The sequence below is a fragment of the Pomacea canaliculata genome, linkage group LG12, assembly GCF_003073045.1.
Source record: "Pomacea canaliculata isolate SZHN2017 linkage group LG12, ASM307304v1, whole genome shotgun sequence".
Taxonomy (NCBI): Eukaryota; Metazoa; Mollusca; class Gastropoda; order Architaenioglossa; family Ampullariidae; genus Pomacea; species Pomacea canaliculata.
Genome location: NC_037601.1, coordinates 3,251,635 through 3,272,449, shown reverse-complemented (window position 1 = coordinate 3,272,449; position 20,815 = coordinate 3,251,635). Strand labels below are relative to the sequence as shown.

Genomic DNA, 20,815 nt, shown 5'->3' with positions numbered 1-20,815 from the left:
ACTACTTCAGCAACGACAAACATTTAGTTGCGGTCCTCAAGTCCTCTGGTGATGTAACTGTTAACTGTTCACTTGCTGCCCCTGGCCGATGGGACAACTGCTCAGAAGTCTTGTAACATTTCATTGCTGTGAACACTTTGAGTAAAACTATGTTGAATATTTCATGTTCTGGTTGCCAGCACAGTGTCTCTACATTTTTTCTCATGGATCATCCTTCGTCTCAAACTGTCTGCATCCTCAATTCGTTCTTCTGTCGTTCTTCAAAAAATAAAAATGCATTTCTGCATTCTGACTCAATGACGAAAAGTCAAGAAAATATCACGTGATCATGTTGCGAAGTCTTTGCCACAGCCTCTCTTTCTGTCGATTGTAGTTTGCTGTGGGCGTTGATTAGTTCCATCTCCATGGTGATGTCCATACTCATTTGTGGTGCCATTCGATGCGATTTGTGGACAGTGTTCATCATAATTGGACAGGGGGATGTTTACAGTGACTAGACAAACTGAACAGTGTAATTCGCTTATCAAATTCCTGCTCACGTTTATGTTTACACAGAAGCTATTGTCAGAGAAGGAATCTGTGGTCCTTCCCGTCCTGAGTTATGTATTTCTTTCTTTCTTTCTCAAAGAGGGAAAAAACTGATTTGTTCTTTCAACTTTATTCTTTATTCCTTCACTCTTTCTTGAGAAAACACGAGAAGAAGACACAACAATTGCGAAAGAGATTACGCGTGCAATCATGTACAATATTCATTTTTGAAATCTGGTTTACTTGTTCCTGGAAAGGCAAATAATAGTGATAAAAACAATACACACAGCCTAAAACTGAGTAACACCAAATTAAAACATGTAATCTTAGCATTTACAATGTAACTTTAGCTATTATGAAATATTTGTGCAGTTTATCCTATTGGCACATTTCCATCACAAACAGTACAATACACATCGTGAAGCGTAATCCTTTGCTATTTTATAATGATTTTAATTTCAGAACAATCCACACTAAGTTCATTTTTTATTTTTTTGTCGATCATGGAAGTGTTGGATGTCATGGATGTTTCTGGAATCGGCTGAAGAAATAAACACCGGGACAACAAGAAGCTGGCAGCTCCATCCCAGTGACCTCATCTCATTCTTCAACGATCAAGCGTCTTCTACAATATGTCACACACCCAGAAAGTATCAGAGTATACAAACTATTCCTGGAAGTTTTTATCTTTATTTCAGTCCTGCAGGCCGACCATTCCTGGTCTCCAGGGAGCTGCTTCCATCGGCAGTCGTAGGACAGGGTACTAACAGCAGGAACAAGACATCGGCTCTAAACAACTCACAGTCTCCTCCGTTCTTTGGCCATCGTCTCCTTACATCCTGGTCTCCGTGGAGCTACTGTCGTCTGCACAAATAATTTTGCCTGAAGTGCTGTATGATGTTTTTGGATGATGAGTCGACATAAATCCTGCTTTGCATTCAGCTGCTATCGTCGGTCGTTCTTGGGCAGGGTGCCCGGGTACCAGGTGGAATGCTGAGCTCCTTTTGATTTCTGTCTTTCAAATACTTACAAAGTTTCTTCATTGCTGCCCTTACTGTGCCGTGAACGAGACTTTGATTTTGTTTATTGTAAGCTCATAGCCTATTACAATCGGATTTATAAAACATTATAATAATTCATGGTGGGTTGAATTCATTAACGAAATATCATTCAAGAAAATAAAACTTGTGAACATTTAAACATCTTGAAAACTTATATATCTAAACAAATGAATATAAACTCAAATTCCCACAGAGTGTTAGATATATATATATTGCAGTGGAGTAATGTGGGTGTGTGCGGAGGTATAAAAGATAAGTGGTGGGGCTAACTCAGGACAATTTTGTGTTTACGCTTGAGAAACGCGGTGTTTGCACAGGACAAATGTGTATTAATGACAGACCAGTTGCTATTTAGTGTGAACAGCCCCGTACAGACATCGTGTTGGACTAAACTCCCATTGCCCGCTAATGGCATCCAGACATTTGCGCTCGCACCATTACCGGCGGTACAGCCCTCGTCCAGTCGCCCTTTGAACTCTCTGGGGACCCGTCATCCCCCAACCCGCCCCAAGAGCTGGAAAGGATGCCAGACCTCCAACCTCTCTCTCCCTCTCTTCGCTGGGCCAGACGATTGTGATTGATCCGAGTCTTTCGCTGGATTATCCATGGTTTCGTCAACATTGTCAGCGATGCTGCGAAGAGCGAGGGCGAGACAGAGAAACATCGTCTGTCTGAGACTTTCAAGGGAGTTAGGCAGGTGCAGACAACTGATGTCTCGGTATTGACACCAAACTAAAATATTGGTAGAAAGGTCGCAAAAAATCGAAGCCATGCTAGTTTTTTAAACTCAGTAAGCCCTTAAAATAATTAAATAGTAGAAATATTTTGTGTCTGTACTCTGGGATCTTCTGAGCCTTTTCCCGAGGATACGGGTGGTCCCTACTGCGCACCAGGGCTGAGATAAAGATTTACAAATTTCAAGCCATGCTTTTTTGGTTACAGTTACTAAGCCTTTAGCATTACTAACATGATAAGTACTGGATGCACTAGAAGACCTTCGTGGATCCTTCCTACTGATGAAGAACATAAAAACATGTCTTGACCAACTCTGTGTTATAAGCGCAATAACACTCGGGTATCAAGCAAATTTGTTTAAAATGCTACAAAATCAATTCTTGCTCGTTTTTCGGACATTTTATTTTGTCTTTAACAGTTGGAAGTTATAGACTAAACATAATTCCGAACAAATGTACAACAAAGGCCAGTTCCATACTGACAGAAGCATCTCCTTAAAGCATGATCTTCAATTACAGAAGGAAGGAAGGAAGCAAACTAATGCCACAAACACATAAATGTATGACAGTTCTCTACAAGGTAGCTCACTGAAAGCTTAGTGTCCTAGGTAGCAGTCTGCTGTCCTTCCTGGAAACTCCTTTGTCACACCCCTTGTTATACCTGTTCATCATTTTATTATTTTCCACTAGGTCCATAGACAGTGAATGTTCTGCCCTCGTTTGTCCAGGAGCAGCTCTTGGATTTCGTGAGGTCCTGCCCGGGAGACATTGTTGTATTTTATCCATTTCTCCACTTAATTCTTCCGTTTTGTCGTCTGTGCTATAGAATCGCTGGTTAGACAATTGTACATTCATCTTGTTACTACCTTTGACCCATTCCAGGAGAATAACCTTCATGTGGTGACCTGACTGGCCGTGACCTGCAGGTCCATGACCTTCTTGTTGTGGGTGAGATGAGTGGCGCTTAGTTCTGCACACAGATGGCGTAACTGAAAACAGAAAGATGATGTGTGTTGATCACACGTGTCATTCCATAACAGCTAGGTCATTCACCGTCTTGTTAGAACACCTGAGGTAACGGACTCGTGCCTGAGACATCGACATCTCAGACAGTCGGAGTCCTTGATCGCGAACTACTGTAGCACCTTCAATGATCAAACTTTATTTCCTGTCATTTATTTATTTATTGAAGTTCACAATTAAAATTTTACATTAGGATGCTACTTACTTTTCGGCTTTTACAAGTGTCATTTACTACTTTTCTGATGTTTCTGAAACCTGACTAGACAAAAATATTTTGTACGTTCAAAAGTGGTTAAACTTAAAACACGGTGGTGGGTGGCTCGTTGGTTGGTTCAAGGCATTGATTCACAGAAGGAGGGGTAACTAGAATTGTAATAAAGTACCTCAATCCAAAAGAAATTTAGTGAGACAAAGTGGAGGTCAGAGGTAAACGCACAAAAATTTTAAACATGGGGTTTGTCGCACAATTTTGGCATAAATAAAGTGCATTACTTGTAACAGTGAGGTATTTTATTTTTTCTCTTGTGGTGTCATAGTAATGTCACTGATGTTGGGATGTCATTGTTCGAAATTCTGCTTGTGAGACAAATATTTTTGTCACCTCAGCACTGTTTAACATCACAAAGCTTGAAGTTTCACCTTCAGAATAGGTATCTTTTAAAACTAAAATCAATTTGTAAGTGCAAAATTAGGTTTAGATTAACTATTTTGCCAATACCGACTCATTCGCCAGTTCATATGTGCAATAAATATTAAAAAAAAGCCAATCCCGACAGCATGCAGGGAGAAAACAAAAAAGCAGTTTTCAAATAAATATCCATTAATCCTGCATGAACACAACAACTAACGACTCATGTCACCGATCAGCCAACTACTCGTCACCTACACAATGACAAAGATAAAGAAAGACCGATCATGGCCTGACACCCTTGTGTGTTTAAGTGTCACGTGATGTGATGGCTGTGACCACAATACAACTTTGCAAGGGCAAATACCAACAGATTCCACATCATTATATCACATTATACCAGATATGATGGGAATATTCCTGCAGCAATCACATGAATAATAATAATAGCATTTGTAAGCACACTTCATTTTTCCGTGTAGAGACAAACTCAAGGCGCTGTTCACGAACGAACACCAAAGCAGCCGACATGGAATTGTTCATTCTTGCACACATCATAGAAGTACTGTTGTCTCAGTTCACACCTGACTACATTATCGTAAGGCGAGATCATTCGCGAACGTTTGATTAACCACCTGCAGATATGTAACTCATGTCTATTGTATTTTTTGTCTTATCTAGAAACATAAAACTTGTTCTTCTTCCAACGAGCTATGCTTCCTGATGACGAAACAATGGGAGTCAGTCTCGCAAGCTGGAATAAGGACAAAAATAAGTTCATAACAGATGGTCACATCCTGGCCTTGCACAATGAACATAAGTAACAGCTTGTCGTCTTCTCTTCTTCCTCCACCTTTTATATACCCCGATAAGTCATGTACCCGTCACGGTTAAATCAGGTGCCCATCACCCATCACCCATCATTCATCAATCGGGTATCTGTCAATGCTTATGTTAATGGTGATTTCTAATTACTGTTTCTATATTTACTCAAAGTCACTGAATTTCTAACCATCTCTTAATATTTAAGTGATTTTATGTCTAAAGGATTTATGTGTGTTTGCCGTAAATTATGATTATTTGAACACGTATGTGAGAGACAAGGAGACTGAGTGTCCGACATTATTTGTGATTTAAAAACTGACGTTACGAAAAAAAATTTAAACTGTCAATAACAGAAGATACGTTACATGGAGAAAGAAAGAAGAGGATGTGAGGAGATCAGCGAGACAGAGACAGGGAGCAGAGAGACAGAGCACAGACTTGGCGGCGCCGGCGACGTCACCTAGCGAGCGTCACGAGGCGCAGGTACACGTCACCACACGTCACGCGTCTACGAGAGCGTCAGTCTTCAGCGGGGACGCGGAGGTGCGCTGGGTGCTGACGTTCTGACGCCTGGTGGTGGCGTCTGTGCCCATCTGGCTGTAGAAGAACATGGGAGGCTCCACTGGCCGCAGACCTGTGGTGGGCAGCGACAGGTCAGTTATTTCACCTCATCATTGTCACGTGACGAGTGGAGGATGAGCGGGGAGGGGCTTACAGAAATAACTTACATGGAATGAACCTTCTGGACGTGGGTTCGTACTCTTCGTCAGCGTCAAATTATCCGTTGGGTTCATTCTCTTCGCTTGGACAGGTAATGTCTAGCTAACCCGAGAGACAAACTAACCCCCGATTAATAAGGAAATGATAAAGTAAAAAATTAAAATAATTAAATCTTAAAGTTGTGGAGAGTCAAATTTATCCACTCGAATCCACTGGTGCTCTTCGAGAAAATATTAGTCAACAGAATGAATCTTTCCACTTTACTCAGAAACAAAATGTCTTCTGGAAAAAATGAGCATAAAAATGGTCTAGTTCTGTCAGCTGAAAGTCCTGAGTATTAATAATGTAACAAAGACAGTATTTACTTAGTAGTCTAATATTATCCTATTTCGGCAGTTTAGTCATAAAGTCTTCAAATGTTTTCTTCTCATAATTCTGTTAAAATTTGATCAAACACGATATCCTTTACATTTGGATAGAAAAAATTCTTGATATGACCATCTCTAATCAAGTATCCATTAGGTACAATGTTTGTGTAGCCCTGTCCAGAGACATCAGAAGGCTATTTTTAGCCGCTTATTACCAACAGATGTACCCTGGGTAGGGTAATCCACAGGGTACATGAGCTTCATGAATACGAGCCAGTATGTTCTTCCACTTCCACTCCTTTTTGGTTAGTTTATGTCCCCCTAACAGTCTAGATGGTCGGTATTTGCATATTGTGAGTTTAAAGTGCCCCCGGGAAATTAAAGTCTTGTGGGAAGGGAAGACTTGTGGGAAGGTCAGGAGAGACGAATGCCAAAGACACTCCACACATTCAAGGGAGGGTTACTACACATAAACAAGCCTGTCCCTGCCAACCGTCAAACAGTAACTAAGTACACAACTTGAGTGTCCTCTCTAAAAACTATTTAAATATTAAATATATTAAACTATTTCACATCAACTACAGAAATCAAAATAATAAGTGACTGATTGTTCTAGTACACGGCCTTGCTGGATTTCCGACAAAATTTCGCTGATGGTCGTATAATGTGTAAACCAGGGTGGACCTGCACCCACAAAAATCCCGTAGCGGGTACGCGTTTCCACTTGTTTCGGCAATTTTAAAAAAGTTGTTCCCTGCACTGACTTGAAGTTCTCCATCTTGAATCAATGATGACATCTGAACACCTTTGAAATCAGCAAACTGTTGCTCGTATTGTTCCTCTACATTGAAGCTAGCGGACCGTTGTTAGCGATTTCGACTAGAGTCTGTCATCATCCCCAAGAGGATGCCACGTGGCCGGGCTGGTCTCTAAGCACTTTAAATTCTACCGACTGAACAAAATTCTGTCCACAGGCGATTCTATAATGAGCCAAGACCATAGCCTGGAAGTATGGAGGGCCCAGGGAGTACACAGGCTGAAGCTGCTTATAATTAGTGGAGGTGGGCGGGAGGAAATAACAAAAACCCATGGCTTCATTAGCTACACCACGATGTCCACAATCAAGCGGGTCATTAAGTAAAACGAAAGGACAGAACTAAACTGGATGAACAAAGAAAAGAATAAATGAGGATATATGAACATTCTGATGAAAGTTGCCGTAGTGTAATTTAGAACTCTAATGTTCTGATAATAACTTGTGAAAAATACAGTTTGTCACTGAAACTTCATTACACTTTGTGCACTTGGAATTCTAGGAAGGCTATCTGAATGATTTCATGTTTATCTCCAATTTCTGTGAATTTCTTTGAAATTGCTGAAGTATTTTTTGTGAGATATATATATATGTTGAGAGATAGGAATTGGACAAAGTGTTTTTCTTTTTAAAAGTTCGTCTCTTACCCAGTGAGTTCTACTTTTCCGATTCAACAAATCCCATTAATCTGTCACACATACTCTACGGTTGCTTTCGGACGACATAAAACACCAACAAAATCTGAACTAAAAAATAAATATACTGTCAAATATCGTATATATATATATATATGTGTGTGAGTGTATGTAAAAAATATATTTATGTTCGTGTGCAGGCCTGAAATTAAAGTTACGATGGCAGCGATGTTCATCTCATAGATGTGAATGTTTTATGGATTATTTGCGCGAGTGCAAAGTGAGAAAATAGTTTCCTTTTTATGCACTACCGTTGGTCAGCAATAGAAACACACATTGACATACTTGAATAAGATATTTATCAGGGATGCTGACACCCCTACGAAACTTCTATACAAACATTAGTAACCATAACTTTTCTTCTAATCATCTGACGATTCAGATAACGAGTGTTGCCGACAAGTGACCAGGAACCACTTCGTACAACTTCCATGTCTGTCAGTGTCCAAAGTAGTCGTGTCCTGTCTAACTATTATCTAGGGCCATTTCTTTCGTTAACTAAAGACAATTTTTTTCTTATACTCTCAGTTTATTCACTTAAAGCTTGTGAATACTAAACACATGCTTTAGTCCTTTAAAGTAAAAGAGCATTCAGGGTGAATTCGGCACAACAAGAGGGACAAAATAATAGACAAGACTCCATCGTGACATGTCCTCGGTGACAATTGGGAGGATGTGTCTAGATGCTTGGACTGCTAAGAGTCTGTCAAAATGGCTAAATTCTGAGTTAAAAATATCTTCAGTTTTTGATGACCAACACAGGATAAAGCGAAACTAAGTCAGAGGTCAAACTGCTCACGGCACCCGCTTGAGCGGATCACCACACCCAGGGTCAAGTCAAGGGAAAGCTGACGGTAGTCTACAGCAGTACAGGAAGAGGGAGGCAGCATGCTAGGAGTCATTCATCTGAGTTGTCTTCAGTCACATCGACAACGACACACACACCAAGATCATGGCGGCTGCAGACGACAATGTGTCGGCAGGAATCCGTCACCTCAGGGCAGTAGTGTGCTCAAAATCCGTGGATTAAAAGCTCTTTATTTAAATACCGAAATAAATATAAATACTGGATATGTCTTCATCAATGCGGTGACATCACATACAACACATAACAGCTGTTTAATGACTCGACCGTCCTAGAAATTGGCGTTCACACACACACGTGCTCCACGGGGTCAGTGGGGTCGACTTTATTGTAACAATACACCGGAAAGAAAGCAATGAATCCAAGCCTCGGAGGTCGGTGGATGCCCTAGAGGTCATTGCCTTATACCCAGTGTATAGGTGTGTCCTAGTTGACAGAGGTTACAGGACGAGGCTAGGCTATCTCAGAAGTGGATCACGACTTCTAACCGTGAGTAACCGTGAGTACAGCAGTGAGTGTCAAACACAGCGGAGACTTTGTGATTGCATGTTTTTATGAACTCCTCTCATGTTGAACCCTGACCTCTAGTGGCAGCTGTGAGATGGATGTGTGGCCGAGAAGTTTCTTTTCTTTAGGAGGCAAGAACAATAACCCGTGGTAAGCTTGACATGGACGGTCAGACCTCACCCTGACCCACTGAATTCTCGTGGCAAGAACTTGCTGGCATCCATAAGGAGTTTAATTCACTTAGTCCGTGGAAGGGACTTGTTCTTCGATTGTTACTTTGTATAACAATCTTAATTATTGCACCTTGGGTTCTACCACAGCCAAGGTGTTCACTTGCCAATTTGTTCTTTCTCTGTATTTCGTAGGTTGCCTGGACCCCATTATATTACCATCAATGTCTGTCTAATGGCTCATCCTTTTATCTATTTAGATGCTGTTGTCTACCTTCTCAACTATCTTCATACCTACCTACCTGTCGATGAATTTGTTTGTCCGTTTGTACATTTCATATATTTGTGTGGTGCATGTCGGGTGTTTTGTTATTTCTCTACGACCCAGCAACAAAACGTGTATCTGGACAGACTCTGTGCTTTGTGAAAAGAACGCGCGAGTGACTCTGTGATTGTTTGCTTGTTTGTTTGTTTGCTTGTTTGTTTGTTTGTTTCTCACCACCAGTGCTCATAACAATTCTCCTAATGAATGACTGACACACGTGCGAACGCGTACAATGGGAGACACCCTGAGCTCGTATTCATGGCCATGGTCATAGGTCAACTGCCTTGATATAGAAATAAAGGAAACAGAAAACTCCAGTGTTCAATAAATCAGAATCTGTTATGTTTATCCTACATTAGAGAAAGTTATCACTAGGGTTGTCTTCGGATAAATTACCTGCTGGACAAGCGCTTGCCGGTGACCTACCTGGGTATAATGAAATTCAGGATTTTAGCCGCGACCTGCAGCCTAAGTAAGCTAACAGGCCGGTAAACGTGCTTCATGAATATCAACCCTGGTAGGAGCCGTATTCACGAGACAGGGGTCACTCTCTGTCCAGGGTAAATCAAGGCAATCATAGCAATGTCCACATCATCGCTTACCCCCTGGACAGTAGTTATAACCCAGAGGCAAAGATTCCCCAGGGGAAAGTAACAATATTCGTGGGGTCTAGACAGCCCGTCATAGCTACAATGATGAACTGGATTTCCTTGAATTCCCCATTTTGTCCCTGGTAACGACTTACCTTCTTTCGTGAATACGTACACAGAACAATAAATGTAAAGATGAGTTATTACATGACAATCAAAGGTGTTAGCTATGTGCATTGAAATGGATTCTGTGACAAACTTACAAACTACAAATGTTTACACTCGTTCTGTCCACAAACACTCAGCACGTGCAGTTAACTAGTTTGGTCTGGACACTCACCGCAACACAGATGGTTCTTGAAGGCACGACGAAACTTGACTGACATGACATTGTAGAGGATAGGGTTGATGGCGCAGTTGATGTAGATGAGGGTCCGCGAGAACATGAGGAACCAGAGGTTCAGGTACTTGTGCTCGGCAAACGAGTTGTAGACCACCATGACACGGTAGGGCATCCAGAGGGTGGCGAAGACCACCACCACCACAATCAGCATGCGAATAACCTGATGACAGCAAACAGCAATGAGCTGATGATGACAACAGCAATGAGCTGATGATGACAATAAACAGCAATAAGCTGATGAGGACAACAAACAGCAATGAGCTGATGATGATAATAAACAGCAACGGTTTGGGAGCATTTTCCTATTGAAATCATTCATTAGTTTAGCTAAGGATTACTTACATTCCAACACTCTTTAAAAACAGAGGAATTTTTTCATCTTTCAACATATCTCAGTCTACTTTATTTTGTTTAATGTAATATTTTTCAGTATATATAATACATTACTTGTCAAAGAAGGTTACATGCATTAGCCTGTAGCATCAATGACATAAAGTGTAATTAAATGTTCTTCAAATATTTCATAGAACTACTAAAATCTTGGTTAATTTTCACGATAACCTCATTCAGTTGCAACCACCTGACTTATGATCAGGATTATGAAACATGACAGATTTTAGTCACAAACTTTGTCAAGTAGGTTAGAAGCTGGTTTATACAAACGATGCATAAAAGTGGTGGCGAGTGTGGGTTTTGCAGAGAGAAAGAAAGAAGATAGAGAAAGATATAAAAGAGTATACGGTTGAATGGACAAGACGAAGGAATTGAAGGAGATAATTCGTGCTCCAGGCAGTCCATCAACTCGTTCAGACAGTCGCCTGAAGTCCTAGCAACATGCTAGACAGGTCTAACCAGACTGGTTACTGGTCAGTGCACGAGGGCGAATAAGCAATTTGCAGCTGTCCCTGCATATATCCCAGGTCTGTGGTATCCAGTACTTTCTGTCTGCAGCCTGAGTGTCCCCCAGTGTAATGTCTTCACACTATACTTTAACTTTCTGTCTGCAGCCTGAGTGTCCCTCAGAGTAATGTCTTCACACTATACTTTATTTAACTTTTCAACTCACTAACAAATGATGTTCAGTTTTCTTATAACAGTCTATATTCATGCATCACAACACTAAAACATTAAAATGGAAGAAATGAATAGCTCTCCCTGACAACTCTCTGTCTTCCTCCTTTTCTTTCCTTCCTTTAATTATATACAGATCTCATTTTTATTGGTTTAAAAAAATAATAACCTTACTAAGTATTATACTTGACATTTATTTCACACAGGTTATGTGGTACGAGAAACTATCATTATTAATTTGATATTTTTTAGTCGTTCCTTATTTCTTTTTTTTTTCTGCTTCACCTACTCTTATCCAGTTTGTGTTTTTTGTTTCGTGCTTTTTTTTTCTTACAAATTTATTTTACTCTGCCTCTCACCTTTTTTAAAATTTACATTCTCGCTATTATTGTTGTTATTATTTTTTCAGTTTTTCAGGCCATTGGGCCCACATAAAGAGAAATTGATAGAAATAATGTAATAATACCGAGCTGACAGTGAACTTCCAGAAGTAAATAAAACTTTTTATTAATTCATTTATTGTTTCATCCTTAAGTTTCCCGCTTCGCTGAGGAGAAATAATGACAACCCCTAAAGGGCTGTTGGTACCTTGCCATATCGTAATTCATTTCCAAAAAAGAAAGGGCAATAACCTTTTTTGCTGTAACCTCAATTACGTCCCCTTTCTTGTTTGGAATTAGGTTGAGACCTGGACCTTATATTTTATTACATTCTGCCCTTGGGGACTTTCTGCATCATGAATGGAGTTGCTATAAATAGACGTGGATCACACGGAAGCAAAGGAAATATATTTAACATATAAAATAGTCTAAGAACTCGATCTTCTGGACACTGTTGGTGACTGTACAGAAACGATTAACGGTCAAAGTTTACTTTCAGTTTGTTTTAACTTGTTCTTACTTTAGTTTTAAAGGACTGGAAGGAGTTTAGATTTCTTCTCTTGATTGTGTAAAACTGAGGTTCGTGTGAACCCACGTAGAAATTGAGAGTCTCGTGACAGAAACATGGAGAGGGGTTACCTCGTAAACACGAGAGGTCTCTAGGGAAGTTGTGTGTTGGACATTGGATTAGTTGTGGACAAATCACACACACACACATACACACACATGTGCGCAAGCAACATGCACATGCACGCACTCACGTGCACTAACCATCCAAGCACGCAGATTTTGTAAATTTAGAATTCTAAGGTGGCCCCTCTTTTTATCTCAAATTATCAGATTAGGTTATCCTTAACGTGACTAAACTTTGCGAGCAGAAGTTTTCGAAACTGGAAAACAAATGGGAGGGAAGAAGAGATAACTGGTGTCCACAGCTGTTGTCAGCGGATCAACAGTGCCTGCTGCTGATTCCAGCGCAAAAAGCGGGACTTGTGTTCACTCGCAGCAGCTGAGAGGTATTAGATGTAAAAGGAAATGGAAAAGGCTATTGATCTGCCATGTCCTCGCCAATTATCGGAAAACATGGCCAATCAAGTCATGCAAAGAAATGTTCCCCGATGACGTCATGCAAGAATTAACCGTTATGCCCGCCTTCCCATCATCAGCTTTTAAAGATTCGGTCGGTGTCTGAAAAGAAGGCAATTCAACTTTTTCTTTAATTTTTTTTTTTTCCTGAAATATTCACGTGTAAGCTGTTATTAAAATTTCTCTTTAATGAAGCCTTTATTTTTTTGGCAGAAAAACTGAAACGTTTGCTTTTATTGTCCAAAAGTAGGATCCAACCTACACGGGAGCCTAAAGTTCCTGTCAGGATAAAATCTTTGACATGTAATATTTTCCCCCAAACCACACTGTCATTTATTGAAGTTGATTATCGGAACACATGTCTGTGCTTTGATAACAGTGAAGAGGGTATGGCACAACATCATCGATGACACTATCAACTCCAGCTTATCAACAGTTCTTCTACCTGTAACGGTCGAAATGTACACTTTCTGTTCATAGCGATGATGAAAAATAAAATATTGTGGATTTAAAGATACAAGTAAGTGGTAGATGACCACAAGGAAAAGGAAGATAAGTAGTGAAGAGGATGTTTGCTACATCGTTGCTTAGTGATGTGTAGCGCCTAACGAGATAGACAAACAGTGAATGGGATTTTTATTTCACACATCGCTGCATGATGACCTGTAGAACTCGGACAAATGTTTTCAAACAACGAAGGTTGGTTGATTTATTGTTGCTGGGTGATGTGGTCAGTTCCTGTGCAAATGCAGATCGATGAGCGCCCCCTGCAGGTCAACAAATCACGAATTGAAAATGCCGGATATTGGGACTAAACTTGTGGACGACCCTGTTGCAGATGTTTTTCTCTGTTTTCTCCGCAGTTATGATTTCTAGTTTTTGTTTTTTTATTTTGTTTCGTTTTGTTTGTGCTGTCTATCATTTACAGGCTATCTCGCGAAACTGCCAAAAGTTTTCTCGGCTTTCTGCCAGACTCCTTGGATGTTTATTTGTTTATACACTTCTGTTTTGCAGGAAATGATTCCCTGATGCGCTATTGCATTTCAGAAGTTGTTTCTCATGCGCAGAAAAAAAGTTGCTGCGGTCGCTGCTGGTGTCGCATGACTGGAGGCAGAGGCCGGACTCACTGCCGCCCAGCGGACTCACTGCCACCGAGCAGAACGTCCCGCGCCATTAGGACGTAAAAACTACGTGGCACGTGTTCACGCCGCGGGAAGTGGGAGAGGACGCGGTGATAGGTTTATGTTCTCTCCTTGAGAACCCCTGTGAGAACTGGGAAAATATGGAAATTTACTGTCCAACCCTGCGCCTTTTCGACAAACTTTTTCTTCTTTTTTTCCAGCTTTCAATTCAAAAATAAATCACAAAAACAGAAAAGTTGGATTAAAAAATACGATAACCTTTCTATCTAATGGCGTCCCGTAATGACATGGTCTTTTCACATCCCATGATTTCCGAACCCTTAAGGATTCCCTGTTGCAGAATGTATAGCTAGTGTTTGACATTTGTTGTCGTTTGTCAAAGTTTGCAAACATCTTGTCAGAAGTCTTAGACAGTCTCTGTTGAAGAAAGTTGTCAGAGAATGTACCCAAGTCATCGAAACCAGTTTCTGTGGGCGATGAATGAAAACTTGGGTCCAGGACTGGAGGGAAGGGAGATGGTAGAGATGTCTGGGGCCAGCTGTCTGGGATGTCCATCTTTTCTCCCTCACTCACTCACTTTCCCCACCCCTCTACTGAGGCAAGTACCCCCTCCACAGCTACAGGGGTGGAACACTGAAGTCGGTGGTACGAAAATAACCAGAAGACCATCGGGTTATCGCTATTCTCTCCCCTACTGTCCTACTTGCTTACCTGTCCTTGTTATAGCAAGACAATGTTTAATTTGAAATGTGCTGTTGATGTTTCATTAAAGGAAATACCTGTTGCAGCTCACCTGTACTCTGGAGTCGGACCTGCGCTTGGCTACCTTTTCTTGTTGTCTGCCCTTGTCAAACGGTCGGTGGCGCTCCGGGGCTGCACGCTTGTGTCGGTCGCGGGCATGCTGGAGGCTGGTGATGAGTAGGATGCGACCGATGAGGCAGTAGAGGACCGCGGAGATGACGAATGGCAGGAAGTAGAAGAGGATGAGGTCGATCATGTACAGCGTGAGGTATGAGGCTCGCGCCAGGCGGAACTCACATCGCATGATGGCTCCTCCTCCTGCTTGGGTCACGACCCGCAGGTCCGTCAACCACAGCCACGGCCCGCAGTACACGACAGTGAACAACCACAGCGCCAGGATGATGCGCTTGGCCCGCGATACGGTGCAGATGGTCTGCGCACGTATCGGATGGCAGATGGCGATGTAGCGTTCCACCGTGAAGGCGGCGATGGACAGGGAGGAGGCGTCGATGCCGGCGTACTGGGCGTAGATGAGGATGGAGCACAGGGCGCGGCCGAACGGCCACTCGTCCACCTGGAAAAACGTTTCGGGTACGGCAGGTAGGGTGGCGGCCAGCAACACCAGACAGTCCGCCACCGCCAGAGACAGCAGGTAGCAGTTGGTGGTGGTGTGCATCGACCTCGTCCTCGCGATGACGATGACCACCAACACGTTGCCGACGAAGCCGACGGTGAAGATGATGGAGCTGAGGGTGACGGCGATGGCGCGATACAGCGCGGAGTAGTAGGTGGGCAGCGGAAGAAGATGGGTTCCATTGCTGCTCCCTCCCTGGGTTTCGAACGCCAGCGACCCGTCGCCCGGAGTCTGGTTGTAGGGCGAGCTGGACAGGGAGTTCTGGTAGGGGGACATCTGCTCTAAGGTTTGGGTGATGCCGCGCGCGATGGTGGAGGTGACAGCCATGTGGGGGGAGCTGGTGTTTGTCGCTAGCCCTGGGGTTAATGAGTATAACTGTCTTGTCAGCGGTGCAGAAACAAGATGTCACCTGAACAAAGACAAACAATGTAATAATGTATTGACTGCAAGGTACTTCTCACAAAAGAATCGCCTGAATGACCAATAAGAAAACAGAAGGCCTTGTACGATTTCTGAAAAGTTGTTGTCGACAAAAATACCAATTAATTGATGTAATTGCGATATTTTTGTTTTCTGTTTGATTTCCCTTTGAGTTATCCCTCTCTCTCTTTTTTCTTTTCCTCAGCATCTCTAGTCCAGTCCTCTTCTGTCAGCTCAGCCCAGACCAGATACCACAGTCATGGTCATGTGACCATTTGGCAGTTAACCAGCCCACCCTCCTTCAATATAAACATCCAATGGATGTCGGTCTGTTGGTAACCACTCTCCACTGTTGGCCCACCACAGACACGATGACAAATATTATTGCAGTGCTGACAGTAACGAGAACTTCCATTTGGAATATTGATGACTTCTTCAGCCACAGTGATTCTGGAGGACGATAACGGCAGCCTCTGGATATCTGTCTATGCCTTCTTATCGCCTTCCTCTTCTTCTGTCTCCTCATTATCGTCAAGTTGCTGGCTTCTGCTCGGAAGATTAAAGTCCCTTCAGGGAAAAATCTGCCTTCCCCAGCTCTCTTGGGTGCTGTCAGGAATTGTAGTGCTTGATGATGCAGACAATCGCAATGTCTCCATTGCATGTGTAATATACATATAGACACGCACACACACATACACACGCTTTTGAGTGTTTGATTACACGCATGTGGATGTATGGATGCAAATATGTAGGTGGAAATAGCAACTTCTGAGCAAGTATACCTAGGGATCCACCTGGACGAGTCTTTTCATCGAATGTATTTGTATGTTATTATGTTTATTAAATATTTCTATATTTTACATCACACGTCGAGTTCTGTGTTCGGGGAACAGCAGCGGTGGGTGCTCGTGAGTCACGTGATAAAGTGTGTGATGGACGTGTGAGTATTGTACGTGTGGTTCCCCTGTAACCTCTGTTGACGAGGGTAGTGAGGATTGAGGTGAACTCTCGCCCACGTGCCGGGTTCCCCGGGGCCAGTATTCACGTTTCGACTAAAAACGAGGAATACTGTAACAGATGTACTAGAAGGCACTGCCTACACGACAGTACTTCAGAGACTAATTTAGTCATTAGTCATGCAGCCTACTACACATCCTGACATGGGGTCCAATCAAATCCAAGAAAAGTAAGCAACATAAGCACCAAGAGCTTCAAGTAAATTTTTTGAGGAGGAAACGCATGCCTGATATTCTACTTTGGCAGTCGAATGAAATAATGATAAGGAAAAAATAAAATGTTATGGAGAGTGTTTTGCATAATTTATTGCAGTAAAACGATGTTTAGCATTGCTACATCATACAGTGTTCTCAACTCAAAGAAGACATTATCCTTTCTGTTACAGAAGCATCGATGTTACTAATAACAACTTTACAGACCAATCAAGACCTGATCTGAGTGATTCTTGTTTATCAAACCAGTGGACAAGATTTTGTCGTCTTGTATCAACCTACAATTACAGGGTTTTTGCATTTTTAAACAGTCAGCCACGGAGTGTACCTTCCAAATTTCTCTGACTATGGCTCCCGGGTGCTTGGCTGTGATGTTGACTTAGTTGCTGGCTCTGTGTAAAACACCATTTACCCTCCTATCTTCCCAAAAGGTTTAGTTTTCAGACAAAAACGACATTTTGTTTCGGCCTGAATGAAACGGGCATCAATGAATATCACAGATGCTCTCTAAAACTGAACTCTTCTCTACCAGTCGCCAATGTGTGTGATTGTCTCCGAAGCTACCCTGACAGGTAAGCTTGACATAAAAATTATACAGTTTTACCTGGTTTAAGTTTTTACAATAGTGATGTAAAAAAATTGACAGACTTGGTCACACGTTCCTCCATGTTTGTCGGGAAAAAGACAGTTGTAAGCGCGTGCAGTGGACTTGAGCTATTGAAAACAAAATGCCGGTTGTGTAGTTTCTCAGCAACATCAGGCCCGCATTGACATCAACCCAGCATCCTTAGCATCTCCACCGCCGATGCTACAACTCCCATAATCATCAAAACAAAAGAAGAAGAATAAAAGCGACGACGAAAGAAGAAGCAAACGAAGGCTGAAATGTCTGTCTGAACATATTTTAACGAAAGTTCAAACTTACCCTGAGAGTGTGTACCTCTACATGGACCAACAAAACTTCTTGATGTTGATGCCGATGTGAAAACCAAGCAAGGTGCTGGACATCGGGGCAGCTACTGGACTTAGTGTCCGGCTAGGAAATATTTCTTTGCTAAGTTCTCAGGACCTCATCATGAAGGGGAGACCATGTTTTCCGGTTTACCTCTTTGCGCACTCGGCGACCTCACTGATTTCTTTCACATTTTGTTCCGAATGTTGGGATCGTTTATCTACTTTTAAAAACTTTGCCAACCGTTTTAATTCGTTCAGCTGAAGATCGAAGCTTGGTTCAAAGCCAGTAAACAAGCAAAGTGGGAAACATCCCGATTACCCATTTGTTTTCAAAAGTGATGAAGGTCTTGCACAACACAGGCACAGACACTTCTAAGCGAATATTCAGAAATATTCCAGATGATAACTTTAAATAGCAATACAACAGCGACATTGATAGAACTGTGTGGCTTTATCTTTTGACAAATCTTAAAAGTCGTATTTTTTTCTACATGTGATTCACCACAAGTAAACATCCAAGTCATACACTACATATCTCATTAAATACTTTAACAATAGTTACAATGGTAAAACACATTTCATGTGATTTTCAAACTGTTACCTTGTGTAATAGTCTTATAGCGAGCCCCTGTGATGGCTCACGTTCCACTGAAGATTATCTCCTATTTAGGAGAGCTCTCCTGCATGGGAAAGTGCGGACACATCTTTGTAGCTGTCGGAGAGAACTGGAGACCAAGCGGTGCTGAGCTGGCACTGGAGGCGCGCAGTGGTGTGAAAACGACGGAGGACTTTGCTCACCCTCCCTGCACCCATCCCCTCACCCTCCCTGCACCCATCCCCTCACCCTCCCCTCACCCACGCGAATTCCGCGAGCTGTGCGCATGGCACTATGCGTGCTGCTGTGTGTGAAAACGTAATGTCCGGTCGGAATGAGGAATAAAAGTAAATAGCTTGTTGACATGTTGTGTAAGCATCACTGACGCGCCATTCCGCCGCTAACATCAGATGTAAAGTGCAGATGAGCAGCGCGTGCAGCACGCACCTTAGTGTGCATGTCATTGTCCTCTCGCCTGCATGCCACATCTTTGGGCTTTGGTTTTCATTGATAATCACGTCGTAACCACGTTATCATCACGTCGTAACCACGTTATCATCACGTCGTAACCACGTTATCATCACGTCGTAACCACGTGCGAATGTCTTCACTGTGAGAAATGGTAATGGAAATCCGTAAATCACGAACATTAATACCTGACGTGTTCGTCTAAGACTGAAGAGACAGGTTGAAGAAATGACCAGCGATTGCCGCAAGGTTCTTGCAATTAATGTACGATACAACATGTACATAATGGTTTATAATGTTGATAAACAATTGTAGCTATTTGATGATGTTCTCTTTTTGCCCCATTTAAATAAATAAATAAATAACAAATAAATAAATAAATAAGCTGTTCTAGACACACTTTCAGGTTAGTCTTACTTTGCTTGACTCGTCTACAACTGATGCCCATTTTCCCTGCGGCCATGTCCACGTAATATACAAAAAGTTTTTTTTTATTTTACTCAACCAACGATGCTGTAAAAGATTGAGAGACCTGTGGTAGCTTGACTGTGGGCAGACGTTGGTGTCTGAAACACAACCGCTTGACTGAGTAGCGAGATCATTGCTACCACTCACTTGATACCTTGCAATTCTGGACTGTCCCATTTGTATTGTAAAATATCTTAAGAGCCGTACTTTCGTCACATCCACCTCTCCTCCCGACATTGACGTTTGTCTGCACGTGTGCGCCTTGGGCTCCTCCATGTCAGAGTTGTCTTCCCCATTGACAGACAACTTTCCTCCCCATTGTGCCGGTTCTGCCGAGGCTCTCGCAAATCCATGGTTTGCATCACTGGTGGTCAGTTAGTAAATCACCATGGTTACATTACTAGTCAAGTATCATCTACTACCCTAGCCGAGTATTCAAAGCACAAACAAGTTGTAGCTGGACTACATCTGCAACTCATTTAGTTTGGAGTTTTGTGGTTGAATTATTTTTTGTATTTGTGTTTATATTTCTAATTATGTCTATGTTTATACTGGTAGTCGGGAACACAACTGAAACATTTCTGGTGCTATTCTTCGAGATTTAGAACTCCGAATCCGATGTCTTTGTGCTTTTTCATAGTCGTTTTTCAGGTGTGCAGGTGAGTCGTCTCTGTGCGATGTTTTAAGACACGTTTATCGTGTATTTATCATGAGTATAACACTTTATCATCACGTTCCACGACATTCAAAAGCATTTTCAGTTAAGTGCCGAAACTCTCGTGATAAACTTCTTTGTGTATAAACAGACTTTATTTTTTCAGGGCAGAACCATGTCAACTTGTTAAAATCTGCTGTTTGCCCCCAGTCATGCGGTAATTGTTGATGATTTATTGCATGGACCTCTCTTGAAACAGATTAATGTAGTCCTTACTTGTCCTCCTAGAACTTTGCCATTTCAACATCCAAACAAACTTAGTAGACAGCATAATGGTTGCTATGGAAACTGTGGTCAGACACCCTGTCTCTCGCTTTCTCCCAGAAGTCGTCTGAGAAGAAAGCTTTTACAGCTCTCCAAATAACAGTTTCCGCGAAATTTCTATTTTTCCAGGATCGCTAGAGACTCACGGGAAAACTAAGCTAAAAACAATCTCATCGTTGATGATGTTTACAGTTCACAGAGTCAATGTATCCCATAATGCTTCAACTTTTTTGTCTTTAGGGTCTGGTTTCAAAGAACACTGTTTAACCCCACAAAGATCAACGAGATGGTAATTACTGTAAAATAAAGTCTTTCTGAAAATATGTCGGATTTTATGGAAGTAATAATGGTTAACGATTGTATTTTTCTTAATAATTATTACTTGAAATTAT

At 41.8% G+C, this 20,815-nt stretch overlaps 1 protein-coding gene across 4 annotated transcripts; it reads right to left on the bottom strand.

Annotated features, from left to right (window-relative positions):
* Positions 1-651: 651 nt before the first annotated feature.
* LOC112553349 (thyrotropin-releasing hormone receptor-like) lies at positions 652-18,944 on the bottom strand. 4 transcript variants are annotated; one of them, XM_025220503.1, is made up of 4 exons: positions 18,515-18,944; positions 14,729-15,719; positions 10,194-10,416; positions 652-3,312 (listed from the first exon to the last, which is right to left on the bottom strand). In XM_025220503.1, exons 2-4 carry the CDS (start codon positions 15,635-15,637, stop codon positions 2,909-2,911), a joined length of 1,536 nt encoding a protein of 511 aa, XP_025076288.1. In that variant the 5' UTR covers positions 15,638-15,719; positions 18,515-18,944; the 3' UTR covers positions 652-2,908. The 4 variants fall into 4 exon arrangements, with proteins under 4 accessions (XP_025076288.1, XP_025076291.1, XP_025076290.1 ...); XM_025220505.1 differs by lacking the exon at positions 18,515-18,944 and adding an exon at positions 5,260-5,433 and having other exon boundaries at positions 3,166-3,293; positions 14,729-15,836; XM_025220504.1 differs by lacking the exon at positions 18,515-18,944 and adding an exon at positions 5,260-5,433 and having other exon boundaries at positions 3,180-3,312; positions 14,729-15,836.
* Between the last annotated feature and the right edge of the window lie 1,871 nt (positions 18,945-20,815).

Bases quoted from the DNA above. Each gene is read 5' to 3' on its own strand.
- LOC112553349 (XM_025220503.1), bottom strand. From the start codon at position 15,637: ATGGCTGTCACCTCCACCATCGCGCGCGGCATCACCCAAACCTTAGAG. The intron at 10,417-14,728 runs GTGAGCTGCAAC...TGCTGTCATCAG, and splicing joins GGTCCGACTCCAGAGTACAG to GTTATTCGCATGCTGATTGT. The intron at 3,313-10,193 runs GTGAGTGTCCAG...TTCTGTTTTCAG, and splicing joins CAAGAACCATCTGTGTTGCG to TTACGCCATCTGTGTGCAGA.